Genomic DNA, 17,229 nt, shown 5'->3' on the forward strand with positions numbered 1-17,229 from the left:
TCATTCATAGTTGATGGAGCTGTGTGAATTGGAGTGACCTATCTTGATAATAGGTAGGATCTTTTTTTCTTTTTTAATAAAAGCCTTAAAAATACCCTTTGTCTTGGGAATGCCCTTTCTAGAAATACGTTCTAGAATGGTAATTGCCTGTGTGCAAAAAGAATTGCCAGGAGGTTCTTGGGTTGCTTGGTCGATTTCGTGTCCGACTTCAGTTCAGGTCATGGTCTCACAGTTCGTGAGTTTGAACCTCGTGTCAGGCTCTGTGCTGACAGCTCAGAGCCTGGAGCCTGCTTCCAATTCTGTGTCTCCTCCTCTCTCTGCCCCTCCCCCATTCACGCATGTGCTCTTTCTCTCTCTCTCTAAAATAAATCAACGTTTAAAAAAACTGCCAGGATGTTCATCTTTATAAGCTTTTTCTTGAATTTCTACCTGTATGTATTAATTAGATCAATGGTGGTATCTCTAGACGATGCCGTTAAAGAATATGGAAATACGTTCATAAGATAGTAAGTGACAAGATCACAGAATGACCGTACAGTGCCATTTTTGTAAGCATCTTATGCATATGTAGGTAACAAGATAGGAGAGGACGTCTGTGTATGTAAGTATATGATAACACGGGGACTGATAACTCCAGGTGGTAAAATTATGAATGGTGTTTCCTTGTTGCTTATTTATGTTGTTTTGTATTAGTTTCTGTAGGAAAATACGCTTGCTCTTTCTTAACTAAAAAGCAGCACACTGTGTGAAATACTCTTTTCCCACAACCAAAGCCACTTGACACGGAGGCCAGGCCTTAAAACAGGTCTGATCTGCCCCGACCTTCCTATGCACTCATTTCTAGCTCCTCACACTTGCACAGCCACTTGTTGAGAACAGAACTCTTCTGCCTGGGGTAGGAGCAGGCTGTCCAGTCCCAAATGGTCTTACCATCCCTAAGTTGGGAAGTGCCATGGTGTTGGTGTCTACTTCTGTAATGCTTAGGGCCTGTAAAAGTTACTGCTTCTGGAATATAGATGTCACTGATCTCATGGTGTAAATGATTCTGTCTCCAGGACGTAAACCAGAAGAAGAGGGTGTGGAAGACAATGGACTGGAGGAGAACTCTGGGGATGGACAGGTATGTGCAGCGTTGTTAGTGAATCAACTTGGTGGATTGACCCATGGCAGTCATGTGATGGTTATATTTTGTTTTGTCACAGGAGGATGTTGAAACAAGTTTGGAGAACTTGCAGGACATCGACATGATGGACATCAGCGTGTTGGATGAAGCAGAAATCGATAATGGAAGCGTTGCAGATGGCGTAGAAGACGATGATGCGGATAACCTCCCAGAGTCCCTGTCCGATAGCAGAGAGCTAGTCGAGGGAGAAATGAAAGACCTTCCTGAGCAGCTTCAAGAACATGCTGTAGGTAACTCGGCAGGGTCTCTATCTAGGATGTACCAGGATTCGTCAGTTCCTCAAATATCTTGGTAGATGATAAGGTTTGCGTTTGGAATTGGGTCCTTTTAAAACTAGTTCATCTAGGGGCGCCTGGGTGGCGCAGCCGGTTGAGCATCCGACTTCAGCCAGGTCACGATCTCGCGGTCCGTGAGTTCGAGCCCCGCGTCGGGCTCTGGGCTGATGGCTCAGAGCCTGGAGCCTGTTTCTGATTCTGTGTCTCCCTCTCTCTCTGCCCCTCGCCCGTTCATGCTCTGTCTCTCTCTGTCCCAAAAATAAATAAACGTTGAAAAAAAAAAAATTTTAAAAACAAAACAAAACAAAAAAAAAACTAGTTCATCTGTTCACGTGTAAAATTCAGACAGTTCTGAAAACACACTTCGCTTGGAAAAGTAGTGTCTTGGTGAGGTACGCGAGTAGGTGCTATTATTTGCATAATGCAGTCTTAAACATTCGGGGGCGCTATTCAAGACCTTCGTATTCTAGGAGGTTGGTCTACGGTAATATGGTTCAGAAGCCTCGAAAATACCAAAATACAGGTTGAAAGTTGGTCTTTTCCTGTTAAAGAACCGTCTGGTACCTTCCTTCTAGTCACCCACCCTTCCATAATAAGCTTTGACGGTTTTTAAGCCTTAGTTTTTTCATGTTAGAAACAAATCAAATTATAGTACAGTTGTAATGGGTGTTTTTATTGAATGTTGTCTGCCAGGCATTAGGCATGATGTCCTTTAATCTTTTTGACACAACAGGACATATGTAAATGACGTTTTGCCTATTTTCTCCTTGAGGAAATTGGAGAGTAAAGGTAAAGATCCAAGAACACATAGCTCGTAAGAGAGTAAGAAGACCAGGCTGATGACAGAGTCCGTGTGCTTAACTCCTACACCATATTGACTTGGTGCGAAAAATTTATTAGATTATTGTATTTCTGTGAGGATGAATGTTGACTAGATGGAAAAGGCGGTAAAAATTAGAAGATGTGAGGCATCTCGGTAGGAATGCTTATGTGTGGGTTCCTGGGAGGCACCTCCTTTCTATAGTGGTTCTCAGAAGTCTTCTGGTGGGTGCCTCCTGAGTCATCCTCAGGGAAAGAACCTCTGTTCTCTGCTAGTGGAACGGATCCTGAGTATCCTTAGAGGTAGCAGACTGTCCTTGGAATGGAAAGTGTGATTCTGAGAAATGACTCTCATTTTGATACAAATAGGGTATATAATTTTAGTTTTTGGCGTGAGTCTCATTCAGTGGCTTTCCTCAAAAGTACCCCAAACGCTAGAGCAGTGAGATGAAGTACTTACCCTTCCTTATTAGCTGCTGCTTCTTGAAGTTGGTTTTTCCTCTCTGATTAGAAAATAATACATTCAGTCCCAAAAGCCTGGAAGTGTCTTGAGTGTCTGTCAGTGATGGTTAAGTAATTATGATTGATGGAAGTGGTATAGTTTAAGAACTAAGACCATTCAGTAAAGGTCTGCCACTTAATTTGTTGTGCGACCTTGGGCGAGTTAGTTAACCTCTCTAGACCTCACTTGCAAAAATAATTGGTTTGGGGAAGATTGAAAAGGTAAATGTTTCTTACCAGCTTAGATCCAAAGTCCTCATACTGGCCAAAGATCTGTTGAAACATGGCCACTCCTGTTGGGGACAGTCTTCTGTGGTTGATTTCTCCAACAGTACAATAGAATAATCATGGCAAAGACTGTTTGGCCTGCAAAGTCTCAGATACTCACCAGCTGGCCCTTGACAGGACGAGTCTGCTGACCCTGCTTTAGAGCAGTGCCCAGCATACAGCCGCACCATAGGGTCATTGCTGTTGTCGGTGTGAAATATTATCACCCCTTCCGCTATTATAGTTATTACTTTTAATGTAATCACGTACATGAACTAATTAGGTTTATAGGAATTAAAACAATCTCCAAGAGGAAAGTGAAGCTATGGCAGGGTACACAATGTGTGGCCACTTGTGCAGAGAAAGGACAGATGGTCTTGCACTCTTGGGAGCACACACAGGCGATCTGGAGACAGCTGCGTCGGGAAGGAAGGAGTGGTGCAAGGGTGGCTTCCTAGCCAGATAAACGTAATAGCCGTACGTGTTCTTTAGCAAATACTTGAAACATTATTGTCCTCCCTAAAACATAACCAGCTTGGGGTGTTATGGCAAGCAGTTAAGATTATTTTGGTTCGCCCAATAATTTTATGGATCTCCCTCATGTGTATGGGGAACCCCCACCTTATTGGGTAGAGCCCGCCTCTTAGAAGATCAGTACACTAGTCGTTCTTCCCCAACAGAGGTGCCTCTGGGCCACCTGACTTTGCGATCCTGTGTTCCTATCCCCACACTCCACTTTGGAGATTGATGAGGCTAGGAGTCAGGTACTCAAGGGATCCATCCCAGTCTAGGCCGGAGCCACCTTGGGGCAGCAGGCTCAGTAGCCGTAGCATTCAGGCTTGGAGAAGTGGCGGCCCGAGAAATCTGAGAATCTGTCCTGCAGTCTGGTTCTGGACATTGTTCATGGGAGAGCAGCCCCTGAACTTGGGGTTCCGACTGACTTGGGAGAGTCTGTACTACCTAATTTTAATCTCTTTTTAGATTAAACCTGCTGTTTTTCCTTTTTCCTTTGGCTCGTGTCTTAAAATCCTCACTGGTACCATTTTAGTGGGCTTCACGCTCTATCTGCAGGTATATACACTTGGAATGTTTCTTTAAACTGAGGTGAAGTCAAACTATAATGCTGTTTTGATTCCTGCACTGTGTCAGGAGTGATTTTCATCGCTGTTCTTTTTCATTGCATGGGTGTACCGTTGGGTTACCCTGTATTGACAACATAAGCTGTATTCTCGTTTATTTTGCAGATGGAGGACAAAGAAACTCTAAACAATTTAGATACTTCATCATCTGACTTCACTATATTGCAGGTAAATTGTATGTCTCAATAATTTTAGAATCCAAGATGAGACTACCATTTCTGGCAACCACTTCAGATGTTGTATGGCACTGCTAAGTACAAGGCATTGTGAGGTGTGTTTGCCCCTCTGGCACCTTCAGAGAGGGTTTTACTTTCCACTTTCTCCAAGTACAATGTGCCTGTTGCAAAGGTCTCCTCGTCTTTCCTTCCCCTTCGAGCTCCGTGGCTTCTGTACAGCCAAGAGGAGGGCCTGTTTGGGAAGGTCTTGTTGGTTTCATTGCCGGCGGAAAGACCACCTGTCTGATCTGTTCTGGGTGGTGTCCTCTGTTGGGTGAGATGGGGTGGGGGTGGGGGGCCGAGGGGAGCACTCCCTCCCTAGGAGAGATTCTCGGGGTCCAGATGAGGATGCAGGAGGGGTGGGGTGGCCAGAGCAGTGACGTCACAGCTGGGAAGGGTGGAACGTCGGGGGTTCTGGTTCTGTCTACGGGAATTTTCTCACAGCAAATGCAGAGCTTTATTTTGATGACTCTATCATCTTGACTGTATCGTCTGTGTAAATATTAAATCTTAGATGAGAACAAATGAGATGTGGACTGACTTTCAGGTAGGATTTACATACATGTGGGTCTTGAGTTTCCTTTTAATTTTTCAGCAAGCCTGCCTAGATAAAAACTGCTGGAATAAACTTATCTGGGTAGCTGTCTGATTTTCATTGGAAAATTTTGCAAGGAAATAAAAACATAGTATGTGCCAGTTTTTGTTTTTTGGGGTTTTTTGGTGTCATTTTTCATTTACCTGTACTGCTTAATTAGAAGCCGTCTTTCAGACACAATCCCCATTTGCTTCTGCCAGGCAGGGGCAAGGGTGGTTATTGGCAAGCCAGAATCCCAGCTGCGAGGAGGGTGCAAACCTCAAGAAAGTGCGGTGGAGCCCAGTTTACCTTTAGTCCTGATGTCTTGCTCCAGCTGCAAAGTGATACCACCCATTTCCTGGCTCCGAAAGGAAAGGAGGAGCCGGGTCTTGCCATTTGCTCTAGTTTTTTGTTTTTTGGGTGTTTTTGGTCAAAGACTCCCGTGTTAACGTGGAAGATATATAAACCCTTCCAGAGACAAATAGAGGTACATTAATTTCTTTCTGGAGAAAGTTAAGGAGAGAATTCTGTCTAGAATGATCTCTGGCTTCAGTTGTAGGCTTAATTCCCAGGGTGGGGTACGTTGCATGAAAAAAAATACATAAAACGAAACTGAGAGAAGTGAACAGTTCCACAGTGCTTTCCAGGATGGCAGGCTAGTTCCCAGTGGAGGTGCAGACCATTGCCCTCCATCCCACAAGCATGTGTCAGGTGTGTATACAGAGATGAATGAGAAGAAAGGGTGGTCACCATCTTCCCGGAACCCTTCCTCGCCGTGGGAAGTACCTCAGCAGGGTCGAGCAGAGACCAGGACTGGTGTGGACTCCCACCCACACAGCCAGTGCTTAGATTCTGGCTGTGCTGTGTGTCCTTGAGGAAGTTTGTCAGTCACTCTGTGCCAGTCTCCCTGTCTGTGAAAAGAAGTTTGATACTGATAGTTCCAACCTGTTAGGATTGTCTGATTAACGTACGTGTGTGTGTGTGTGTGTGTGTGTGTGTGTGTGTGTGTGGTGTTTAAATTTGTGCGTGGAACCTAGTCGGTGCTCCTCAGTATTGCCTAAAGTCCAGAATGACGGGCCTTACGCAGAGGGAATGTCAGTGTGGAGGACCGCATGTTGACAGAGGGGCTCTTCCATAGTGGGCAGCCTCTGAAGCCATTAGGAGAAGCCTTTCTATGAAGAGATGGCCCCCAAGCTAAGTGCTGAGGGAGGTGTAGGACTCGCCTGGGGGTGGGGCGGGGACACGTGGGCCTGCTGGGGGCGAGAGGGTGTGGGGCCATCGCTGAAGGCTTTAGGCCACGAGGAACCGTATGCTCACCATGGCGGTAAAGTGCAGGCATATGGGGAAGGGATAGTGAGACCAGATGCTGTTGTAGGTGAGGAGTGGCCATGGTCTGGACGGACAGGGCTTTCTGGGAAGGTTTGGAGGATATTTAGGGATTAGAGGGGGCCCCGTGGCAACGCTGGTTGGAAAAGCTGGGGGGGGGGGAGTAGCGTGTAATGCTGGACAGCACTCAAGTGACAGGCGGGCAGAGGTGAGGTAGTAGGACCACGTGAACTAAGAACAGAGGTCCAACCACCTGTACCTATGTTCCTTCACGCTTCTGAATTTTTAGAAATGAGCGCTACGTTGAGTGAAATGTCAGGCATTCTGTTACACGCCACAAGTAGACAAAAACACCGCTCTCTTGGCTTTTAAGAGTTCAGTCTAGGGGGACCGACAAGCCCGTGATGCTGTCATCACCACTGAAAGTGATACGATTGCCAGGTGCTGGGGAAACAAGGCAAAAGAAACAGTATCCGCAACCAGGGCCGAGGCCCCTGGAGAGTAGCCTGCAATGGGGAGCTTGGGGCGGAGGGGAGGGAGGTGGCGTGTCTGAGGGCAGGCTCTTTCCTGAATGCGCGAGCATGTTCTCCACCTGGTGCAGTTGTGAGTTTCCTAGTCTGTACTTCAGAAATCCCCCTTTTAGTTAGTTTCCAGTGTAAATGAACTAGATTGCGTTCATCTGGCACAATCTTATTTATGTTTTTTGTTGCAGGAAATTGAAGAGCCATCCTTGGAGCCAGGTACTGTTAAATGAAAAACTTACCAGCGGGGGTTTGGAACCATTCTAGCTTTCCACCTTCTCTAATTTAAATTCTTTAATTTTAAAAAGTTGCCTTACTGTAGTATACATTGTTCTAAAGGTTTACGATCCAGAACATACCAGGATCATAGAGATTGGAAACCCAGCCATATCACCAGATCTGTGAAAGTGGCTGACTTCTCATTTTACAAACTGTATTGGTGAGATGAGACTATCTCATGCCTTTTTAAACGTAAACGGCATTTAAACATGTAGAAAGAGTTTGCATGCCTCTCAAGAGCTAATAACCTCTGCACCCCACAAAACAGATCTTGTGATATTGGGCAGTGTCTTAACTTTGTGGTTTTTAATTCAGGCAGTGCAGGTAGCTGTAGGGAGATGCGTTTTAAAACATTGAGACATAACTGGATTCCAGAAGAGGAAAGAGTTTCTTCATGAGAATTCCAAACAAATACCGTTCACTTTCTGGACTGCAAATATCTCAGATCACCGATGGAAGAGATTCTGGTTTTCATGTTGGACTGTTCTGTTAAAAGAAATTCAAAGAAATTTGGAAATTGAGCTGTTCAGTGAATGGTGATACATTCAGTTAAGCAACTTGGACTTTGGAAGCTAAATTTGGAAGAGTTCTATGTAAACGACGACAGAATGAAGACTGTCAAGAATCAGCCAGAAGGTTTTGGGGGTTAAATCTCTGGGATGCTTTTCTCTTCCATGTAGCGTAGCGGCTTACTGTAGCAGTCGGTTGGAGCGCAGGTAGTGTAACCAGTGTAACTTTGTGTACCCGCGGGTTTTCCAATCTCTGTGTAGCTAGCGGTTCTCTTCGTGTTAGCGTGGCAGCCGTGCCGGTTCCGCATTTGTGATTGCTTTATTTCCCTGGTAATTAAACCTTGTGCCATTCTATTCCTGTTAAATCCGTAGAAAATGAGAAAATACTCGACATTTTGGGGGAAACTTGTAAATCTGAGCCAGTAAAAGAAGAAGGTTCCGAGCTGGAGCAGCCCTTTGCACAGGATACAAGTAGCGTGGGGCCAGACAGAAAGCTTGCGGAGGAAGAGGACCTTTTTGGCAGCGCCCATCCGGAGGAGGGTGACTTAGATTTGGCCAGCGAGTCAACAGCACGAGCTCAGGCGAGCAGGGCAGACACCCTGTTAGCGGTAGTGAAAAGGGAGCCCGTGGAGCAGCCGGGCGATGGCGCGCGGACGGACTGTGAGCCTGTAGGGCTAGAGAAGCCAGTTGAGCAGAGTAGTAAAGCCTCAGAGCACACGGAAGCCTCTAGCGAGGAGGTCGCGGAAGCGCCCCAGGAAGCCTCAAGCCCAGACCCCAGAGATAGCAAAGAAGACGTGAAGAAGTTTGCTTTTGAAGCTTGTAATGAAGTCCCTCCGGCTCCTAAAGAGTCCTCAGCCAGTGAGGGCGCTGATCAGAAAATGAGGTTTGTTTTTTCTCAGTTTTAGACCAGACGCTATCTCCTTTTCATTGGTCATTTAATGACACACATAAGCTGTTTTTTCTGCAATTGGCCAGCCAGACTGATGCAATTGTAGTTTACTTCTAAACGATGTTTTATTTCTCTTTATTTTAAACTGATTACATAATCTTTTTTCTTTTCTCAACCTATCATGGTTGTTTTCTTTAATTCTTCCTAATTATCTTTAGCCCAGCAGAATTAATTAACTCCTGTGGGTCTGAAATCTTATGGTTAGGTCAGATTTCCAATACAAGTTTGTCGGGGTATCATTTTTTCAGAACTAAATTTCGGGTAGGTATGCAACCTCAGCACGTGTTTTATAATTTTGAGTTTGTTTCCTCTCTGCTGCTTCCTTCTGGAGTGACATTATCTTTTGTCTCTAGTTCTGTCGAAGATGACTCGGATACAAAAAGGCTTTCCAAAGAGGAAAAGGGTAGGTCACCGGGGCGACCCCAGTCTCCTGGAGCATGTTGGGCCTTGGCAGCAGTGGGGTATCTGCTTCCGGTTCGTTGCATATGGTGTTTCTTTCCCAGATGTGCTTTGGGGCCTCTCATGAAGCCTTTCTCCCCTCCTCTGCTACTCATCTGCAGGTTCTGGGTTATAGAGGACAGGCCAGGTCCTCAGAGTTATTAACCTGTCGATCGGAAGCAGACACTTGTTTTCGAGGGAGCACTTTGAGCTCATCGATCCTGACTGGCCCTCTGATTTGCAGACTTCCTTAGCCTCAGTGATACTTGTAAATGGGAATAAATGTTCTGACTTCAGCTATCGTGGGGTTATCTGGTACCTCAGGTTTATCAACAGCTTCGCTCTCTATTAAAATCGCTAATGGAGACGACGTTTTGTTGGTTCGGATTCCTTCTTAGCAGTCTAGAAGAAGAAATCCAGATGAGGCATAGGCGGGAAGGTATATATGACAAGAAGGAGAAGCATCTGGATTGGGTTCATCCTGATAGCAGCTGTTCTATGGGCAGAAGCCACTCCACCGGGCTGCCTAGTGCCATTTGGCGACTTTCTGTGTGAACCAACCTTCCACGTTCCTGAGAGCCCCTGGTTCACTGCTGTTAAACTGGCTTTGCTCACCACCCTGGTAGACCTGGTGTGCGTTTCCCAGCGTTGTGTGAGGACGTGGCAGGCCCTCCTGTCTTAGCCGGCTTGGGTTGTGCTGGCATCTGGGAGAAGTGGGGAAGTGTCTGGTTTGGAATGACTTTAGTCTTTAAGACTCAGGATCTCGTGAGTGTGGTGGTTTTGACCAGACTTTTCTTTTGAAATAGGTCGTAGCAGTTGTGGTAGAAATTTCTGGGTTAGCGGACTCTCTTCTACCACCAGAGCCACAGATTTGAAGAATCTTTTCAGCAAATACGGGAAGGTAAGACCAAGGGGTCATCGAGGAGAGAAAATGTTTTTAAGCCAATGTAGTACGGCCTTTACATGCAGATGATTGTCCCCTCTCGGGGACTGCTTTGAACGACGCCGTGCCGTTCTTTGGCTCATGTTTGCTCACAGCCTGTGGCGGGTCTGTCCCTCCACCGCTCGCGGTGAGAGAGGTGGAAGCTCCCAGAGCCCACGCCTGCTCCGTATTGTTTCTCCCTTTTCCCGGGCCCCAAAGCCACCACGTAAATTTTAGAGGATTTTCTAAATCTGTTTCTGTGGTGTTGAGTCTTCAACTTCAGCAGTGGTGGCAAAGGGCAGGGCGGGGAGGTGCTGTCAGCACTTCTGCGAGATGGTGGTCACTGTGGAACTGGAGGGAGGCTGTAGAAAGGGGTTGTAAACAGGGCCTTTAGGGTCAGACTGGTCTGGGCAGCTGTGGGCCCAGCTCTGCTGCTCACAGTCGAGTGGCCGGGAGCATGTCATTTCCCCTGTGTGAGCTCCCGTCTGCTTGAGGGCCCTCAGAGGTGCTGGCTCCTTCGGATGGCGTGTGTAGCTGTTGCAGAGCTGTTGGTGCCCCGGCCCGTGTCCCTCAGCCCGCCTGCTTTCACCCACAGCCGGGCCACTTCTCTTCTGCCTGATTCCCCTCCAGGCCGGCTGCGGTTCCGTGTTTGATTTAGAGTACCTGCGTTAGCTCTCTTCCCTTCTCTTTTTCACCACCTCCCCATGTGCTTTCTAGATTCACCTCCTAAATAAACTGCTGCATCCAGGGTTCATTTTCTCAGAGGTAGCTTTTGGGGCAAGCCAAAGTGAGACTTAAGCACAGGCCTCTGTTTATAGTAAGGATTCAACAGTTTATAGCGGAGAAAACCAATAGTATTTGCTTTGGTTATCGATGTCTGGGAACCAAAAAGAGTGAAATTAAATATGATGGGGTTGTAGAAGTAACTAATGATTCCCTGGGCCTCGGTAATGCGTGGTGGGCCTCTTTCATGATTCCCCTGTGGCCCAGATGGGTACTCTCAGCAGGGACATGTCACCTTGGAGCCTGCAGTGTCTTGGGTTCGTTCTCAGCTTAATGTCCTTGAGTAGGGACAGCCCACTCGGAAACTCTCTTGGGTCTGAGTGTCTGTGTGGCATAATGAGGGTGAATACTGGCTTATGTGGGACCTCCCCTCAGCCAGAGTGCCTAACCTTAACTTGCCAGGGTCACTGGGAGAAGTAAGTAGTGTGCAAAGATGTGCCTCTGGTGCCAGAAAGCTCTCCTACCGAATTTTGTCATCGCTCGGAGTAAGATGGGTTTAGCGTCCTTACGTCAGTCTCCACGTGCACATCTGTCTTCCTGCTTCACTGCCCACACGGCTAACGGAATGATGGCTGAGGTCTGATCCCCAGAGGGAGCGGCCGGAAGTGGGGCAGATCCGCAGAGTCGTCCCAGTGAGGCAGTAGCGTCATCCTCCCTAGTTGTCATATGCCACTTGTCAGGCACTGGGTGACGGGGCGTCGCCCACAGTCCTCGTTCCAGGGCAGGTGCCGGGACTCATGCATCAGAGGAAAGCAGCGTGAACGGGGATGTCCTGTGCGTTTCACGCAGCGGGTGTTGGGGGTCTGTGAGTGGGGGCTTTGTGTCTGAGTCCCGTTTGTGTGCTTTCCTTTGAGGTGGTGGGCGCTAAGGTTGTGACAAATGCCCGGAGTCCTGGAGCTCGCTGCTATGGCTTTGTTACAATGTCCACAGCAGAAGAGGCCACAAAATGCATTAACCACCTGCACAAAACAGAGCTCCACGGGAAGATGATCTCCGTGGAAAAAGTAAGTGGTGGTTTTCTTACCGGGATGTGACCCTTTTAGGAAATAAGGTAATACTTGCACTTGATTCTTTTTTTCAGGCGAAAAATGAACCAACTGGGAAGAAAACTTCTGAGAAGAGAGAGGGTGAGGGGAAGAAGGAGAAGTCCAGCACCAGTGACAGGTATTGCTCTTCTCTGAGGGAACTGTGGACAAGATGGCCTTTCTACGTTTCGCATCCTGCACGTTTTCCACGGACAGGGAGACCGCAAGGCCTCCCCCTCCTTTAGTTTATACTAACGTTTGGTGGAGGGGGTTCACCTTCAGTAGCTCCCTGAGAGGATTCCTTCCTTCAGCCCCTCTTCCCAGGGTGCTTGGGGAGAGCAGGCGGCTCCCCTTGTCGGGCCTCGTCCCGCTGACGCCCAGGCAGCCTCCTGGTCACGTGGCACTCACTGCAAGAGTCTCGTCGTGGCTGCTTCGCTGCCTAAATGTTGGACGTAATGTGCGTCTGTTCTGGGATGTCATTTGTAGATCTGCGAACCTCAAGAGGGAAGATAAAGCTGATAGAAAAGAGGACACTAAGAAGGGTGAAGACATGAGCGGAGAAAAGAGTAAAGATCAAGAGGATCAGAAACCTGGCCCCTCGGAGCGATCTCGAACCACAAAATCAGGTACTGTCACTGGTGATGTCACCCTGTGCTCTGTTCCCGGCTGTTGTGGTTTACGGTTTGCTGTCAGCAGTGCATACTAGATTTCTTTTCCATAGAGAGAAATCCTTTTTGTCTAATCTGGGAGTTTTCTGTTTCTTCCATTACACAACTCCTTTCTTCTGTAGGAAGTCGAGGAACCGAGCGGACCGTAGTGATGGATAAATCTAAAGGGGTGCCTGTTATTAGTGTCAAGACTTCAGGATCCAAAGAGAGAGTGAGTATCAATTTTCTAACTAGAGTATTTAGTGTTTCTCTTATTTCACTTATTTATTTTTTTATTCTTAAAGTTTATCTTGAGAGAGTGAGAGCAGGGGAGAGACAGAGAATCACAAGCACACTCCGTCCTGTCATCACAGAGCCTGACACAGGGCTCGAACTTGCAAAACATGAGATCATAACCTGAGTGAAAATCAAGAGTCGGACGCTTGATTTCCGGTGACTGATCCACCCAGTTGCCCCCCAAAACGGAAAGAGTTTAAAAGCTTTTGTTTGCGTGTAACTTTGTTCTGATGAGAATTTTTGTTTTCTTATTACCTAAAGCTAATTTTAAAGTTCAGATGTGAACTGAAGCCATGACAGAGTTAGAGCACTGTCTCATAAAATTAAAATATGGGAATAGTTGGCTTCCCCCACCCGAATCCACATGTAGGTGGCCATTTTCATGGTCTCCCTTGAAAGTGGTGGCAGCTCTCCATCACACATTCCTAAACTCCTATGTAACCCAGCTGGGGTTTCATGCCCTTCTGAGTTGGATCTCCACTTGGTCTCGGTCCCGTGTTCTTTCTCCACGCAGATGCTCCAGAGAACACAATTCACAAAGTACCTGTCTTGGGTCCTTACCATTTCACTCTGCCTGCTGTGAGGGCTTAGGCAGCTGTCAATGTCCCTAACTTCAATTTTTGGGTCTTGCAACTTGGATAGATATGGGGCCAGGGTCCTCAAGACCACCCACGTTCACCAGTTCACCCTCAGGACCACGGGGCTTGGCCTGTGATGGTCCTCACAGCTAAGATTGCCTATAGTGGTGCAGTAAGGATACACAGCCCAGTCATGGGGGAAAAGACACAGAGTCCATAGAGGACTTGTACAGGCTCCCTCGTGCTCTCCCCTTCGTGTGGCCTATGCTCTTGTCCAGGGAAGCCCGTTAGCCTGTTAGTGTCAGCACCCAAGGTTGTTATTTGGGGGCTGGTTACCTAAACGTTCTGCTAGATATATACCGTAATTCGTGACTTCTAAGAGGAAAGCAGGTGTTGAGCAGAAACCACAGTGGGCACAGTCTAGGCACAGTGACCACCCTGGGACTGTCAGCTGGAGACACTCTGAATGCCAGGTTCCCAGGCGCCAGCCTCGGGCCTGCCATGTTACCCTGTGCTGTGAGATGGCAAATCGTTTTGGCTATTGCAAGCTAGTGTTCCAGTTCTCCAAACTTCCAGCGTGCTTATTTTTGTGCACATGTTATAGTACATGTGACCTCTTTTACAGTTATTTTATGTAAAATGAGTGGAAGATGGCAAAATGGAAGTATGAGTTCCAGGGCTAAGATGGGTAGATCTCGTAAAGATAACGCAGTCACACAAATCAGGAATCCTCTGCTATACTAGAGGTAGCCATGGTTGGGCACTCACTGCATGTTTAATTAGGAAGGAAAAGAACAGGAGTAAAGAGTTGAGAGTAAGGAGTTTAGTTTATGTTACGTTATGTTATTTTTTTCAATGTTTTACTTATTTTTGAGAGAGAGAGAAACCGGGTGCAAGCTGGGGAGGGGCAGAGAGAGAGGGAGACACAGAATCCGGAGCAGCTCCAGGCTCCGAGCTGTCAGCACAGGGCCCGACGCGGGGCTCCAACCCATGAACCGCGAGATCATGACCTGAGCTGAAGTCGGACGCTCAGCCGACTGAGCCACCCAGGCACTCCAAGGAGTTTATTTTAATTTTTTTTTTAACGTTTATTTATTTTTGATAGACGGAGCATGAATGGGGAGGGTCAGAGAGAGAGGGAGACACAGAATCTGAAACAGGCTCCAGGCTCTGAGCCATCAGCACAGAGCCCGACGCAGGGCTCGAACTCGCAGACCGTGAGATCATGACCTGAGCCTAAGTCGGACGCTCAGCCGACTGAGCCACCCAGGCGTCCCTCCAAGGAGTTTATTTTAGATGAAGAAGACCAAGTATTAAAAAAAATTGGTTTTGGGGCACCTGGGTGGCTTAGTTGGTTGAGCGTCTGACTCTTGGTTTTGGCTCAGGTCATGACCTCACGGTTTGTGAAATCAAGCCCCTGTTTGGGATTTTCTGTCTCCCTCTCTCTCTCTGCCCCTCCCCTGTTTTCATTCCCTCTTTCTTAAAATAAGTAAATACATTTTTTTAAAAATTGGTTTTCATCATCTAAAAAGTTTTAGAGAGATAATATTTCTATTTTGACCCTGTTGAAAATTCTCGTTGGATATTTTGGCATGGTGATGACGTTTTGATTTTTAAGTATGGTCAGGAAAACATGAAGTTTCTTAGGAGGGAACAGCCTGTTAACTGGTTGTCCCGTTAAATGTTAACGTTCATTTCCAGTCTTCGTGTTGGATGCTTGGATGTGGACTCGCCTGATTCTTCCTGTTGTCATTTCTACCTTAACTCGTGAATATTTTTTGGTGAACCAGGTTTCTAAGAGCCAGGATCGCAAATCGGCCAGCAGAGAGAAGCGGTCTGTTGTGTCTTTTGATAAAGTCAAAGAGCCTCGGAAGTCGAGAGACTCTGAGTCCCGGAGGTGAGTCCGTGTCCAGCAGTGTTCCTGGTTTGCTTCTGTCTCTGGACTAGTCAGACCATGTCCTGGGGGCATATTCTCAGAGCCCCCTGTGGGTGGGATATTGCTTTAAGCCCTGTTGCTCCTTTGGCCTTCAGTAGACTTGCTGTGCTCTTCCATCCTGTGGTTGTTTTCAAATGGTCTTCTCATGCAGATAGGCCCATCTCTTGATGATTCTGGGAGGTAACGGCAGGGAGTTGAAATGCCTAGCAGTGCTGGTTCACACACCCGGTGTGCCCCCAGAGCGGTTGGAAGGGAGAGAAACAGTGGGACACACGCAGGGAGAGAGCAGAGATGTCCCCATCCTTAAAATAGCTTAAGAAAAAGTCTCCAGAAATTTTAAAAACTAAACACAAGCAGTACTGAACACACTGTATGACAGTTTTTTACAAAGAAACAATTCTTAAACTATAGTTGAAAAAATAAACAGCGCTCGTAAAACTGGCAGAGTAAGAATGAGTAGACGGGGCGAGGCACGGCCTTTCTGGGGTGCGTGCACTCACAGCTTCCTGCTGCGCAGGGACGGGCGCCGGACAAAGGGCCCTTGTGTTGAAGTGACGTGGGGCCACAGAGCTGACCCGTGCGCATGTGGGGACTTCATATGTCAGTAGTGACGTTTCTCACCAGGGACAAAAGGATGGGCTCTCCCATCCTTTAATAGCTTCAAGTCACTTGGCTATTCCTTTGGTCGGCCCTCTGGGTCTGCAGCTCCCGTCAGTGACAAAACAGTCCCCGTCAGCTGGTGACAGAACACAAACGTGAAAGCTGACAACACCCGTATACAGCGGAAGTTGGTGCGTTCAAGAGTTGGGGGCCGGAAGGAGAGGTTGACCGAGAGAAAGTGTAACTTCTGTCTGTACGTGAAAGATCCACGAGGGATGGGAATAAACGTGATGTGAAGTAAATGTAAGGAGGCAAAAAAAACCTGCTAGGAAACGGACAGGAGCGAGTCGACAGAAGGGACGGGTCAGGTGCCGCAGGACTCAGGACGAAGGGAGGCTTCACTGGGCACCGGGAGCGCTCGTGAAAAGAGCAGCGAGACCAGTTTTTGCTTCTGCCAGTTTGGTTGGGTGCACTGTGTGCATTCCAGTGTGGGGGATGGGGGCGCGGCCCCTGCAGAGGGATTCCGCGGAGGCCCGCGCGGCTAAGTCTAGTGCCCCGACCTAGAAGTGCCACTTCTCCAGACCTGCCCTAGAGGAACTTGTGCATGAGAAAGCCTCCGATTGTGTGAGGTTGTGAAAGTTAGGAGACCATCGAAAGGTCTGCCTCTGGGTGCTGCTTGTATAAACCGTGGCCTGTCCGCTCCACCGGGCCCTTCCTGAACCCTTGCCCTCGACCTGTAAAGGTGGATGTGGGAGGGCCTGGACGTGTCGCATTAATCAAGGAGGCTGTGGCCATTCTTGTCCAAAACCCGGCAGTGAGGCAAGAGTATGCGTTTCTGCCGGTATAAGTAGGTGTCTGTAAAGGCGTAGCGACGGGTGGAAAGGGGACAATGTGGCCACTGTCTTCCGTGTCACACGTACAGGGACTGGCAGGAAATGCGCTGGGGTGTAGCTGGTGTCCCTAACAAGAGCAGAGCTGGCCGCGCCCTCGGGCTGCGCGGGCTCCCCGGCCCTTCGCTCGGCCACCACGGGCTGCCTGTTGGTAAACTCATCTGAGTTTACAAACATCGTCAGGATTTCAATTCTAGTGCACTCGCCCCGTCCCGGGGTGACTGAAGCTCATTTAGGGACAAGAGGTCCTGACCGAGACTTAATTTCCTGTGGCAAGTGTGTTCTGTTTCTTATTTTTAATGGACTGTTTCATGGAATCAGATGTTGATCTGCAGAAAAGGTTTCGGGAAGTGAGGTTCAGCTCCTACCCTAGAGGAGCCCCTATGTGCCCCGGCCTCCCTGCTCTGATTCCCGCCGGTCGGGGACCGAACTGGGGGGGGGGCACCGAGCCGGCGGCGGAGCCCGTGCCGGCACCCCGGGGCTGCCGCCGCACCGACGCCCTGGCCGGTCGGGAAGGCGCGGCCCCGGGGCCGCGTTTCTGCAGCTCCCGGGGCCG

At 48.1% G+C, this 17,229-nt stretch overlaps 1 protein-coding gene across 3 annotated transcripts in view; it reads left to right on the forward strand.

The window, feature by feature from the left end:
* SAFB (scaffold attachment factor B) overlaps nucleotides 1-17,229 on the forward strand; it is a 37,326-nt gene that overhangs the window by 14,359 nt on the left and 5,738 nt on the right. For 2 of the 3 annotated variants that reach the window (XM_030292723.1, XM_030292732.1), the window contains exons 3-14: nucleotides 1,056-1,120; nucleotides 1,203-1,409; nucleotides 4,290-4,352; nucleotides 7,012-7,039; nucleotides 7,981-8,491; nucleotides 8,911-8,960; nucleotides 9,802-9,896; nucleotides 11,555-11,704; nucleotides 11,782-11,864; nucleotides 12,212-12,351; nucleotides 12,516-12,604; nucleotides 15,038-15,144. In XM_030292723.1, the coding sequence (XP_030148583.1) occupies nucleotides 1,056-1,120; nucleotides 1,203-1,409; nucleotides 4,290-4,352; nucleotides 7,012-7,039; nucleotides 7,981-8,491; nucleotides 8,911-8,960; nucleotides 9,802-9,896; nucleotides 11,555-11,704; nucleotides 11,782-11,864; nucleotides 12,212-12,351; nucleotides 12,516-12,604; nucleotides 15,038-15,144 (1,588 nt within the window). Of the gene's footprint in view, nucleotides 1-1,055; nucleotides 1,121-1,202; nucleotides 1,414-4,289; nucleotides 4,353-7,011; nucleotides 7,040-7,980; nucleotides 8,492-8,910; nucleotides 8,961-9,801; nucleotides 9,897-11,554; nucleotides 11,705-11,781; nucleotides 11,865-12,211; nucleotides 12,352-12,515; nucleotides 12,605-15,037; nucleotides 15,145-17,229 lie in introns of those variants that run through there. The other variant, XM_030292742.1, reaches the window with a different exon arrangement.

This window comes from Lynx canadensis, chromosome A2 (genome assembly GCF_007474595.2).
Source record: "Lynx canadensis isolate LIC74 chromosome A2, mLynCan4.pri.v2, whole genome shotgun sequence".
In the NCBI taxonomy this organism is placed as follows: Eukaryota; Metazoa; Chordata; class Mammalia; order Carnivora; family Felidae; genus Lynx; species Lynx canadensis.